General features: G+C 44.3%; 1 protein-coding gene across 1 annotated transcript; it reads right to left on the minus strand.

Annotated features, from left to right (window-relative positions):
• Positions 1–185: 185 nt before the first annotated feature.
• Positions 186–9937, minus strand: KCNJ8 (potassium inwardly rectifying channel subfamily J member 8). Its single transcript, XM_081957862.1, has 3 exons — positions 9605–9937; positions 3990–4412; positions 186–2252 (listed from the first exon to the last, which is right to left on the minus strand). The coding sequence occupies exons 2-3, from the start codon at positions 4349–4351 to the stop codon at positions 1352–1354; spliced, it is 1263 nt and encodes a 420-aa protein (XP_081813988.1). The 5' UTR covers positions 4352–4412; positions 9605–9937; the 3' UTR covers positions 186–1351.
• Positions 9938–13556: the final 3619 nt, after the last annotated feature.

Here is a 13556-nt window from a genome sequence, read left to right on the forward strand (position 1 = left end):
GGTTCAATTTTCCTCTGTATCTTTTGAAAATGAAAGTTTCCCCACCCTTCTCTTTATATGTTCTTGTAATGTTTTATGTGTTTATGGGTAGCCAGCAAATTGCAGATAGTCCTCAACTTACAAGCATTCTGTCAACGTCCTGACTGACGAACTCAACTAAAGCAAGCACACTCAATACCTGCCAGTGTCTTAATGCAAAACTTTATTGAGTGCATCATTTTGGTACTATTGAAAGCAAAACCAGCTGTACCTAATTCCCGCGCAAACCCACATAGTTACAATATAGAATTCTCCCTGCCCCCTATTAGTGTAAATCACGTTATCCCATTGAGTGTCATCATATTGTTATGAGAAAGAGTGTCCGATCTTGGCTAACACCTGCAGATGTGTCCTTGGCTCTCACAGCTCTCTTTCTTGAAGTCTGGAACCTATATTCCATCTCACCCGTCCCTCCCTTCTAGTCCTTGGCAAGTTGAGAAGTGATAATGTTCGTAACAGCAAAAGCTCACTTCGAGCTTGACACATTCATTCAGTGACTGTGTTACAATGACACTGAAAAAAAGTGACTTTTTTCACACGCCCATCACAGCATCCCCACAATCACATGATCAAAATTCAGGTGTTTGGCAACTGAGAGGTACTTAGGATAGTTGCACCGTCCCGGGGTCACCACGTCTAACGTTCCTACCCTGTTTCTCTGAAAATAAGACTTCCCCGGATAATAAGCCCAATCGGGCTTTTGAGCGCATGCACTCAAATAAGCCCTCCCCTGAAAATAGGCTCTCCCTGAAAATATTGCAACCCAGCAGCAGCCACAAGGGGACCACACTCGCTGCCTCCTCCAACTCAAAAATAATAAGACCTCCCCGAAAATAAGGCCAAGTGCTTATTTCGGGGGTCAAAAGAAAATAAGACCCTGTCTTACTTTGGGGGGAAACATGGTAACTGCCAAGCAAGCAAAGCCAAGCGAAGTCAATGGGGAAAGCCAGATTTGCTTAATGACTGCACAATTAACCTAACAACTACAGTGATTTACTTACCAACTGTGACAAGGAAGTTCATAAAACGGGGCGATATTTAATAACATTCTTGCTTTAAAACAAAAAGTTTGGCCTCAGTTGTGTTTGTTAGCTGAGGACTAGCTGTAGCATCTCAACCTCAAATCATGCAAACATTGGTCCGCCTATTAATAATGGACTCATATACAACCTATCTCTGGTTTGATCTGGCGATTGCATATAATAAATAACCCTTAATATCTATTAAATGTTTATATCAAAATAATACTAATATTATAACAAAGATAAAGCCCTGTTTTTGCAGGCCCACTGAATATGATTGCTTGGGTCTGTCATGTTTCCATGGGATTCTGGTTGCCTTCAGGTGTGATGAATTGGACTTTAGGCACAATGAAGGAAGAGTTATTCCTCCTGATGGAATTATTCCTCCGCATGGAGTTATTCCTTCGCATGGAGTTACGTTTCCTCAAAGAGTTTTGGTGGAACAGCTCACTTTTCTGGAGGGTCTGGATGAGAATGGAGGGCTTCTCATCCAGCTCCTTGGCACTGCAGCGGGGTGCCGCGACTTTGCTGGTGTTGCCAAATTTGGAGTAATCGACCGCATACGTCCCTTCTTCTTCCGCGACGATGGGCACAAAGCGATGTCCCCAGAGGATCTCTTCTGATATGTAGGACGTTCTGGCTTGGGTGGTGATTCCAGTGGTTTCCACCACACCTTCAAGTATGACAATGATTTCTAGGTCTTTGTTGGCCAGGTCGTTGGCGGAGATGTCATACAGAGGACTCCGCTTATCAATGACATGACAAATGATCAGCGGAGCCACCAAGAAAATATTGTTGTTTTCAAGAGGATTGTCTACTGGAATGTCGAGCTGGTGGATTGGGATGACTTCTCCTTCTGGAGTGGTGGTCTTCCTGACAACCTGGATTCGTACTGAGGCACTAATGATCATGCTTTTCCTCAGGTCCCCTACCCGGAACATGAAACACAGGTGGCCATTACGGACAGCAATGACCGCGTTCCGGCTGAAGATCAACGTCTCTGCTCTCCGGTGGGCTTGGGCGGTTTTCATAAAGATACAACCCAGCATGACCGCATTGATGATCAAGCCCACGATGTTTTGGAGGATCAAAACACTGATGGCTATGGGACATTCCTCGGTCATCATCCTTCCCCCGAAACCAATGGTGACCTGGACCTCAATGGAGAAGAGGAAAGCAGAGACGAAGGACCTGTTGGAAAAAGTGGAATACAGTCATAAAAGACAGAAACTTAATCAGCTGTTTTCCATTTTGAAAGCATGCATATAAGGTTGGTCAAATCCACTGAAAAATCCTGCATCGTATAACCTGTTTCCCCCAAAATAAGACCTCCCCGGATGATAAGCCCAATCGGGCTTTTGAGCGCATGTGCGAAAATAAACCCCAAAAATATGACCTTCCCTAAAATATTGCAACACAGCAGCAGCCATGAGGTGACCATGCTTGCCGCCTCCTGCACCTCAAAAATAGTACCATGTTTCCCCGAAAATAAGACAGGGTCTTATTTCCTTTTGCCCCCCAAAATACGGGCCTTATTATCGGGGGAGGGGTTATTGTTTTGGGGTGCTGGAGGCAGCGAGCATGGTCACCTCATGGCTGCTGGATTCTGCTGCTGCGAAAGCATAACACAGCCATTTGCCCTGAGGCTGTGCCCGCGTCCTCCCGTCTCCGTGCCAGGCTCTTCAGGAGCCCGCTCACAAGAGAGCAACTGCCTGGCAACCCCCCTCCAGCTGGGCAGAGCGCCACTCACTGTCCTAGTGGCATCCCGAAGGCGCCAAGCCGGGGGGAACAGGTGCTCACGTGACTTGCCACCTTCCGGATCCTGCTGGGTCAGTCAGTGGCTCTCTGCCTGGCCAGAGGGGTGGATTGTCCAATGGGCTTATTTTTGGGGGAGGACTTATATTTTTGCCCACTCCAATTTTCAGGACATGTCATAGTAAGACTTCCCCGAAAATAAGGCCAAGTGCTTATTTCAGTGCTCAAAAGAAAATAAGACCCTGTCTTATTTTGGGGAAAACACTGTACATGCGTTCACACAACACATCAGATCAAATCAAGACTGGGCTAGTAATTTATGGGTCACGGCCTTAACATATTATGTGAATAAACTGGAGGTAGTCCTTAATTTGAAGTGACTGAAAAAATTGACTTATGACTGTTTTTCACATTTACGACCAATGCAGCATCCCCGTGGTCACATGATCAACATTTGGATACTTGGCTTCATATTTATGACAGTTGCAATGTCCCAAGATCGTGTGATCTCCTTTTGCGACCTTCTGACAAGCAAAGTCAATGGGGTAGCCAGATTCGCTTAACAACTGGGTTCCTAACTTAACATCTGCAACCTAACAACTATGGAAAGAAAAGTTGTAAAATGGGGCAAACGTTCACTTAGGAACCCCCCTTGCTTCGGAACAGAAATGTTGGCCTCAATTGTGGCCGTACGTCGAGGACTACCTGTATTTATGAAGCCCTGGATTTGTTTGCATGTCTGTGTCAGCGTTCCAAGTAATGCGTTCACCAAAAGCAGAACTCTGAGGCAGGTAGATTCCTCAAAGAACATGTTGATTGGATATATCATATCGGCACAGCTGGTGAAAACCAACTCTAAAAATTCCCATGGTTTCCCCCTAATTAAAAGAGCAAATTTCCCCCCCTCTAGGAGGTCATCAGTCACATTGTCCAATGTACATGGCTGGTCCTCCTCCTTCAAACTGGCATCTGTTGAGATGACCTTGGTTCCCATGAGAAAACTTTTTGTTTTGACTGTTAGACAATCTGTCTACTTCCCCCCCTCCCTTCCCCTTCTCAGGGTTCATGGCAACTATGAGGCAGCCCAAGATGGTTTCAGCCAGGTTTCCCTTCAGAGCTGACCGTCTGCAGTCATGGCATCCAACCTCTCATCTTCAAGGCGTGACTCCTTACCTGACGCAGGTGATGCACGGTTTCCATTTCTCGATGTCTTCGTTGCTGCAAGGCTTGTCCATGTCTCCATGGGCGAAAGCCACCAGCCACCACATCATGGCGAAAAACAACCAGCTGCAGAGGAAGGACATGGTGAAGATCACCAAAGTGTGGCGCCATTTCAGGTCCACCAAGGTGGTGAAGATGTCTTGCAGGAATCGTCCCTGCTCACGGATGTTCTTGTGGGCCAGGTTGCATGCGCCGTTTTTGGCAATGAAGCGGGCTTTGCATTGGCGGTCTCGGATGCGGGGCTTGCCCAAATTCTCAGCTGCAATGCGGGCAAGAACATATTCTTCTGGGATGATGCTTTTCCTGGCCAACATCTTCCTGCCACCATTGCCCAACAACTGGCATACAAAAGACTCCTTTCACTTTTCTCAAATCCTGCAACGAGGGGAAAAAAAATTACACCTTCATCTTTTACGCCCCTTTTTCTGCTGCAAGCTAAGATTACAAAGCTAAGAAGTAGGTTCCAAAGAGATCATAGTTAATGGTTCTGGTCACCACGATGTAAAAAAGATGTGGAGACTCTAGAAAGAGTGCAGAGAAGAGCAACAAAGATGATTAGGGGACTGGAGACTAAAACACATGAAGAACGGTTGCAGGAACTGGGCATGTCTAGTTTAATGAAAAGAAGGACTAGGGGAGACATGATAGCAGTCTTCCAATATCTCAGGGGTTGCCCCCAAAAAAGAGGGAGTCAAACTATTCTCCAAGGCACCTGAGAGTAGAACAAGAAGCAATGGGTGGAAACTAATCAAGGAGAGAAGCAACTTAGAACTGAGTAGAAACTTCCTGACAGTTAGAACAATTAATCAGTGGAATAGAATTTGCCTCCAGAAGTTGTGAATGCCCCAACACTGGAAGTCTTTAAGAAGATGTTGGATAGCCATTTGTCTGAAACGGTATAGGGTTTCCTGCCTAGGTAGGGGGTTGGACTAGAAGACCTCCAAGGTCCCTTCCAACTCTACTATTGTAAGTAAGTAATTCCTGTTTGAGAATAATGATAACCTCTACGCCAGTATTTCTCAACCTTAGCAACATTAAGATGTGTGGACTTCAACTCCCAGAATTCTCTAGCCACCTATGCTGTGCTGGCTGGGGAAAACATCTTAAAGTTACCAAGTTTGAGAAACATTGATCTATACAAGTATTTCCAGTTCTGGCCTGTGATTTCGCTGTCCTATTGTCTTAAACATAAAGGACTTTCCCTTTGTTTTTTAATTGACTCATCTTTCTTTGCAGACGGTTTAATTCTGTGCTGTAAATTTCGTTCATGGGGGAGTTATCATTTAAAATGGATTTTTAATGAGGTCGTAAAATAGATATACTACTGAAGCCCTTGTTCTTGAAAGCTTTAACTGGGTGAAAAGGTGCATTATAAAGTCAATTTTTTTGAACCAAGATAACTCAACTAGGCTAATTTATAGAATGCATCCAAATTTCAATTCATGACTCATGTGGAATTGAAATTTGGCCACATGTTATGTTGGAAGTTAAAACCCACCCCTCTGCTAGAGAAATGAAATATTTTAGGGAATATTAAAGGGCAGAATATTTCCTTTAAATGGGAGACAAAAACTCAGCTCCTCCCACCTTTGTCAATGAGCCATTAAGGTCTGAACCAGTCTATTCTACATAACAATGATCTGCCCCCTTCAGCTCCAGTGTGATGGGATTAAGGCATGATAAGTATTAATCCTTTACCCATCTCACCACAGGGTACCTGGGAAGATTACATCATCACCCAGCAAGTCAAGCAAGATAGCCTACAGAATTGCCCCTGGGTGGCCACATGGGAGTCTGATAACCAATCAGAATACAAGCTCAAATTCAAAATCCAGAGAGGTCATAAACCAGGGACTTTCAACATCTCTGCCTTTCTTCTTCTTCACCAACATCTTAAAGCATGTGATCACCTTTTCCACCATTAAACCATCTTTCCAAGCAGCCTCCATGTTTCTAATGTCTTTTTCCCCAGTTGGAACTGAATCCAGAAGGACATTTCTTCCAACAGTTTTAAAACATTTTACGACATAAACATGATATTAAATATGAGTCGGCAGTGTGCAGCAGCAGCCAAAAAAGTGAATATGATCCTAAATTGCATTAACGGAGAGATTGAATCAAGATCACGTGTGGTACTAATACTACTCTATAAAGCCTTAGTAAGACCATACCTAGAATACTGCATCCAGTTTTGGTCGCCATGATGTAAAAAAAGTTGTAGAGCAGCGATGGCGAACCTTTTTTGGCTCGCGTGCCATAAGTGGGGGGAGCGCAGGGGGGTCGTGTGCAGGTGTGCCGCACCCATAATGCAATGCGTGATCCCAGTGCATGCGCGCACTACAGGCACGATCCCCCCATTTTTGCATGCTTTTTTCGCCCTCCCCAGGCTCCAGAGGCTTTATAGGAGCCTGAGGAGGGCGAAAACAGCCTCCCTCCCCCAGAAGCCCTCCGGAGGCTTCAGGGACCTTCGGGAGGCTTCCCTGAAGCCTCTGGAGCAGTCAAAACGACCCTCCGAGCAAACCGGAAGTCCATAGGGCCGGTTTTTTGTGCTCCGGAGGCTTCAGGGAAGCTCATGAAGCCTCCGGAGGGCCTTGGGGGGGGGGCAAAAATGGCTTTAAAAAAGGGTGAACTCAGCTGGCCAGTGCACGCATGTGCACTGACCAGCTGACAGGGCAGAGCCTTGCGTGCCCTGGCGCATGCCATACGTTCGCCATCACTGTTGTAGAGTCTCTAGAGAAGAGCAACAAAAATGATTAGGGGCCTGGAGGCTGAAACGTATGAAGAACAGTTGCAGGAACTGGGCATGGCAAGTATAATGAAGAAAAGGACCAGGGATGACAAGATAGCAGTATTCCAATATTTGACGGGCTACCTCAGAGGAGGGGGATGATCTGAAACCTAAAACCTGTTTTCCAAAGCACCCAAAGACCACACAAGGAGCAATGGATGGAAACTGATCAAAAAGAGATTCAACCTAGAAATTTCTGACAGTGAGAACAATCAACCCATGGAACGGAAGTTGCCTTCAGAAGTTGTGGGAGCTTCATCACTGGAGGCTTTCAAGAAGAGACTGGACTGCCAGTTGTCAGAAAGGGTTTAGGGTCTCCTGCTTGAGCAGAGGGTTGGACTAGATGACTTACAAGGTCCCTTCCAACTCTGTTATTCTGTATGACATAATACGAATTGCCATAAAACATTTCCTGAGCTGATGTTTGGCTGTGCTATATAGTTCAGATGTTTCCCTCGCACATATCTGCTAGTCGTTCCTGACTCTAGGGGGCAGTGCTCATCTCTGGTTCAAAAAGACCCAGCACTTGTCTGAAGATGTCTCCATAGTCATGTGGCCGGCATGACTCAATGCCGAAGGCGCACGGAAGGCTGTTACCTTCCCACCAAAGGTGGTTCCTATTTTTCTACTTGCATTTTTTACATGCTTTCGAACTGCTAGGTTGGCTGAAGCTGGGACAAGTAACAGGAGCTCACTCCATTATGTGGCGCTAGGGATTCAAAACTGCCGACCTTTCTGATCGACAAACTCAGTGTCTTAGCCACTGAGCCATCATGTCCAACATGGGCTATTTTTATGACAGGCGCATCTCTGAAAGTGTCCCTCCATTTTTAAGAACTTTTCTTAAAAGTGACTTCCGGTTTGCTCGTAGGGTCGTTTTTTGCCCTCCGGAGCTTCAGAGAAGTCTGATGGCTCTGGAGGGCAAAAAACAACCGTTTGTTCTCAAACTTCTGGTTTGCCCGTAGGGCCGGTTTTTCGGCAAAAATGGCCTCAAAAGAAGGCTGAAGTCAGCTGGCCAGTGCGCGCATGCTGCTGGCCAGCTGACAGGGCAACGCCTTGCGTGCGCTGACAAATGACTCCGCGTGCCACCTGTGGCACATGTGCCATAGGTTTGCCATCACAGTTCTATTCTATTCTATTCTGTTCAGTTTGGTTCTATTCTCCATTACATTCACCTCCATATTTTCTATTCTATTCCATTCCATTCCATTCCATATTTATTTTATTTTCTATTCTATTCTATTCCATTCCATTCCATTCCATATTTTCTATTCTATTCTGTTCTGTTTTGTTTTGTTTGGTTCGGTTCTATTCTCCATTACATTCAACTCCATATTTTCTATTCTATTCTATTCTATTCTATTCTATTCTATTCTATTCCATTCCATTCCATTCCATGTTTTCTATTCTATTCGGTTCGGTTCGGTTCTGTTCTCCATTATATTCAACTCCATATTTTCTATTCTATTCCATTTTATATTTTCTATCCTATTCCATTCCATTCCATATTTTCTATTCTATTCTATTCCATATTTTCTATTCTATTCCATTCCATTCCATATTTTCTGTTCTATTCTATTCCATATTTTTTATTCTATTCTATTCCTTTCCATTCCATATTTTCTATTCTATTCTGTTCTATTCTATTTGAAAATCATTTGGAAACAAGCCCACGAAAGAGAAGACGTGCTGCTTCCCCTGAAAGCCTGCTTGCAACCTTTGAAAGCCACTCTTCCCAAATAAAAACAATTCCCCCACTGCCGATGTCTCACATCCAGTGGGTAAAAAAGCATCCCTGTCCTGACCGTTGAAACTTGAAATAAATGCAAGTATGAATAAAACATTTGATGTCCGTTGCATTAAGGAACTTTTTTTTTTTTAAAAAAAACACACTCCGTGTTGGCAATATTACAATACTACAAACACAATAATACAATATTACAAACACTTCTTGGAATTAAACAGGATTTAATTGGAGATGCCTTAGAACCTGGAAAGTTTGCGAGAGAAAGTTTGCTTCATTGATCGTCCTGAAAGCGAGCAAGAGGGGTTTTTCCCAGCACGTCCCAAGTGCTTTGCTTTAATTCCTTAATTTATTACAGCAGCTCAAAACCAGATCTGAGATTAAGGAGTGATCCTTCCCTCTAGCAAGCACGCGCGCGCGCACACACGCACACGCACACACACACAGCAAAAAGAATTTTGAGCCCTGCTGTAGCAACTGGACCAGGCTTGCAAAAAACATGACATTGAGGGGAGGGGGGAAACAATTAAAAACGATATAAATTGTAAAGATACAAGCCACATGGTTATTAGTCATAAGTGGGAAGAGATAGGTACTAGGAAGGAAGAGAAGAAGAATAGCAATAGAGTCTTAGTAGGTAATATGACAGTGTTGTGGGAATTAGTTGTTAAGCAGATTGATGGCATGGGGTGTGTGTGACCTGTCCTTGTGTCTTGTTGTTCTGATGTGCAGTACTCTATAGGCGATTTGAGGGTAGGACTTGAAACAATTTATGTCCAGGATGTGAGGGGTCTGTAGATATTTTCACAGGTACTTTGGAGAATAAGTTGGAACCCCCCTCTCTTCTCGGTGACAGCCGCATCAAATATTGGGAGGCTGCCATCCTGCCCCCTGTCATCCTTCTCTTCCTTAGACTTAGCCATACCCCGTTCCCACAACCGTTCATCCTGCAGGTTTAGCCTCCAGATCTTTTGACCCTCTTTGTTGCTCTCCTCTGCACACAAAAAGCCCAAAGAAGGAAAACGGGACTCTTACCAAGAGACGCCGCAAAGCCTGCAGTCAGCTGGGCCGACTCTTGCGCGCTGCCATGGGCGTAGGGAGATCCCGGGATGCGCAAGGCGAGGAAGGAGAGAAGATCGCAAGGCGAGGAAGGAGGCGACCTCCTGGCTCCCAACCGGTTATTCCTTGGTCCAGAAGGGTGGGAGGGAGGAGACGCGCAGTTCCCAGGAGTGGAGGGGGGGCAAGCGGCTCCTGTCCCGCTTTGGGACGCCTGGCTGGGCGCAGAACGAGGCAATCGGGCGCGTCAAGGGTCTTACGGTTGCTGCTTTGGCCGAGCCAGATTGCGCCCCCTCTTGCGCAGGGAACTTTTCTGAGATCGGGGATGGGACGGAGGGAAAGGAGGGGGGAAGGGGGAGGGAGGCTGGCCTGGGTCAAAATTCAAGTGACGCAAGGAAAAGGCGAGGAATTGGGGAGGGGGTGAGCTCCAGAAGGAGAAAGACATGCAGAAAGCACTGGATGAGAGTTCACCCCTAGGAAACGCCAGCGAATCAGTTCTTGGGCTTTCAAGCCAGTTGGTAGAATTAGTGACTGGTCTCTCTAAGAAATGAAGAAAATAAGTTTTTTTTTTCCTTTGCTTGGGGAGGGCTTGTCCCAGCTCAAGGTTTGCCCAAAGCAGCTGTTTTTCCAGCTGTGTTCTACATAGGGCGGTCCTAGTTTATCTTGGTGACCTTAGCGGGGTCCAAAGGTTTGAGCAGGTTGGATTCATGCAATAATGAATAAGAATAAGAATTCTTTATTGGCCAAGTGTGATTGGACACACAAGGAATTTAGTCTTGGGTGCATAAGCTCTCAGTGTACATAAAAGAAAAGATACGTTCGACACGAATCACAAGCAACAACACTTACTGATACCTTGTGTCTAGTTGTGCATCGCTCTATAATGTATAATTGTACATATATAATTTTATAATATACAATTAAAGTATCATTGCAGTATAAGGTAAAGGTTCCCCTCGCACATGTGCTAGTTGTTCCCGACTCTAGGGGGCGGTGCTCATCTCCGTTTCAAAGCCAAACAGCCAGCGCTGTCCAAAGACGTCTCCGTGGTCATGTGGCCGGCATGACTAAACACCAAAGGCGCACGGAACGCTGTTTTTTTCTACTACATTTTTACATTCATTTCAAACCACTAGGTTGGTAGAAGTTGGGACAAGTAACAGGAGCTCACTCCATTACACAGCACTAGGGATTCGAACCACCGAACTGCCGACCTTTCTGATCAATAAACTGAGCGTCTTAGCCACTGAGCTGCCTTTTTAATTGCAATGTACTAAGCTTTAAAATTATCTGATTTTAGGGTGCAGGGTTGGAATGGAGATCTTTAGTGTTATCAGAACCCAGCCTAGTAATCTAGAGATAGATTACTTTTTAATTTTTAAAAAAAAGAATATTAGGTTTACAATTTTGGTTTATAGTTCACTTTATTGTCTGAACCTTTAACAAACTGCCAAACAACTTCAGGGTGTTGCGTGAATGCCAATCTATTTTCTTTCCTTAGTGTTGTGGTAGCCATCATGGTTACCTTATACTTTAGCGTCTGGTGTGGAATTGGGTTTAATGAACAGACTATGATTGAGTTAACTGACATTACCAACCCTCAAAGCAGATGGGTTGAAATCTGTAACAGAAGCCCTCTCTAACTTCCAGAAATGCCTGACTTACTCAAAGTAACCCAAGTGACAAATCAGGCAACAATATGAATCACTTTAAACTTATTACAGTTAGCAAAATATTTTGGTGTACCCTTGATCTAAGGTTTTTTTTTTTGTGTTTTTTTGCTCCCTTTCTTTCTTGAACACATCCTGAAAAAGATGCGTCAGAGACCGGAGAAGCATACGTGCCAGACATCACTGGAAAATAAAACAAAGCTAATCAGTACTTAGCGAAACTTTGATATTTTCCCACTGCCTGGAATGGATGAAGAGTTTTAATTCTGGCATCATCCTGTGTCTTTTGTTTAATGGAAATTTACATCCCTGCAAATCTAATTCCTCTGTTCCTCATTCTGTCTGTCTGTCTGTCTCTGTCTGTCTGTCTGTCTGTCTGTCTGTCTGTCTGTCTATCTATCTATCTATCTATCTATCTATCTATCTATCTATCTATCTATCTATTTAATGCAAAAGAAAATTATCACTTTTTATGTTAAATTCCAATATTTATTCTTCCTGGTAGAAATTTAATATTTTGGGGGATGGGGCAGAGGAATAGTTGATGATAAATGGGTAGATAGCTAGATTATAGCTAACTAGAGATAGAGATAAATGATATTGATAGATGATAGAAAGATAGATATAGATAAATGAGAGAGAGAGACACAGATAAATGATATAGATAGATAGATAGATAGATAGATAGATAGATAGATGATAGATAGATAGATAAATGATAGATAGATAGATAGATAGATAATAGATAGATAGGCAGAGATAGATAGATAGATAGATAGATGATAGATGATAGATAGATAGATAGATAGATAGATAGATAGATAGATGATAGATAGATAGATAGATAGATAGATAGATGATAGATAGGTAGGTAGGTAGGTAGGTAGGTAGAGATAGGTAGGTAGGTAGGTAGAGATAGATTAGATGATAGATAGATAGATAGATAGATAGATAGATAGATAGATGATAGATAGATAGATAATGATAGATAGATAGATAGATAGATAGGTAGGTAGATAGGTAGATAGGTAGGTAGGTAGAGATAGATAGGTAGGTAGATAGGTAGGTAGAGATAGAGAGGTAGGTAGAGATAGATTAGATGATGATAGATAGATAGATAGATAGATAGATAGATAGATAGATAGATAGATAGATAGATGATGGATGGATGGATGGATGGATGGATGGATGGATGGATGGTAGGTAGGTAGGTAGGTAGGTAGAGATAGATAGATAGATAGATAGATAGATAGATAGGTAGGTAGGTAGGTAGGTAGGTAGGTAGATGATAGAGATTGTTGTGGTCCTCCAGCGGTCAGCAGAGCTGGCAGCAGTTGGTTGGCTGGGGAATTCTGGAAGTTGAAGTCCACCCATCTTCAAGTGACCAAGCTTGAGAAACCCCATCCTAGGTATCTATAGGTAGGAAAAACAGGATGTTCACCAGCTCCTTGGTAAGTCTCTGGATGTGAGTGTTGTGGACCGCCAGCCGCCAGCAGAGCTGGCGGCAGACTCAGACAGTGAGAAGGTTAGGGAGGGACATGGGCCAGTCCTGGAGTCTGGGGAAGGCTCTGACAAGGGCTCTGTGTTGGAGGCAGAGAGGGGCCCAGGGCCATCTGGCAGTTATCAGCTGCCTTCGGAGTCGGAGATCAGTGGGGTAGAAGAACAACTGGAGCCTGTTCTCAGTGTGTGCATGCGCAGAGTTGCCAGAGGAAGGGAACAGCTAAAGAACAGGGGTCAACTTGGGAATAAGGCCAGAGGTGGATGGTGAATGGCTCATCCCAGGGGAATAAAAGAGGATCTGGCAGGCCACAACACTACCGTACCAAGCCTTCGGTTTTGCCAGTTGCATAAGATCTAATTTTGATTCACCACCACCCCTTAGTACTTAGGGGATGGAAAGGGAGTGAGAGGGAGAGCATTCGTTCCCTTTGGATCTCAACCAAGCCTCACTTGGCTCATGCTGTGCTTACCAAGCTCTAGTTGGAAAGATAAACATGTACCCTGGTAAGAACAGCCAAAGAATTTGCCTTCAAACCTCTGCTCCTTTGGCCTTCCCTGGACTCAGACTAAGGTCTGCAGACGTTTTCAGCTTGTCAGAGTGAAGGCCTTCTTCCTGTCACAACAAGCGCTAGCTTGAATGGATTGCGTTCTAAGGGAACCAGGCCGAAAAGCACTACATTTTATCCAGGTAACTCCTCCCGCCGGTAGGAAAACGTTCGTAGGAATTCACTGTTGTGGGTTTAGGGATGAGGTCGGCAAGA

This window comes from Natrix helvetica (genome assembly GCF_964273705.1).
Source record: "Natrix helvetica genome assembly, chromosome: 6".
Lineage (NCBI taxonomy): Eukaryota > Metazoa > Chordata > Lepidosauria > Squamata > Natricidae > Natrix > Natrix helvetica.

Bases quoted from the DNA above. Each gene is read 5' to 3' on its own strand.
- KCNJ8 (XM_081957862.1), bottom strand. From the start codon at position 4,351: ATGTTGGCCAGGAAAAGCATCATCCCAGAAGAATATGTTCTTGCCCGC. The intron at 2,253-3,989 runs GTAAGGAGTCAC...TTTTTCCAACAG, and splicing joins CCGTGCATCACCTGCGTCAG to GTCCTTCGTCTCTGCTTTCC.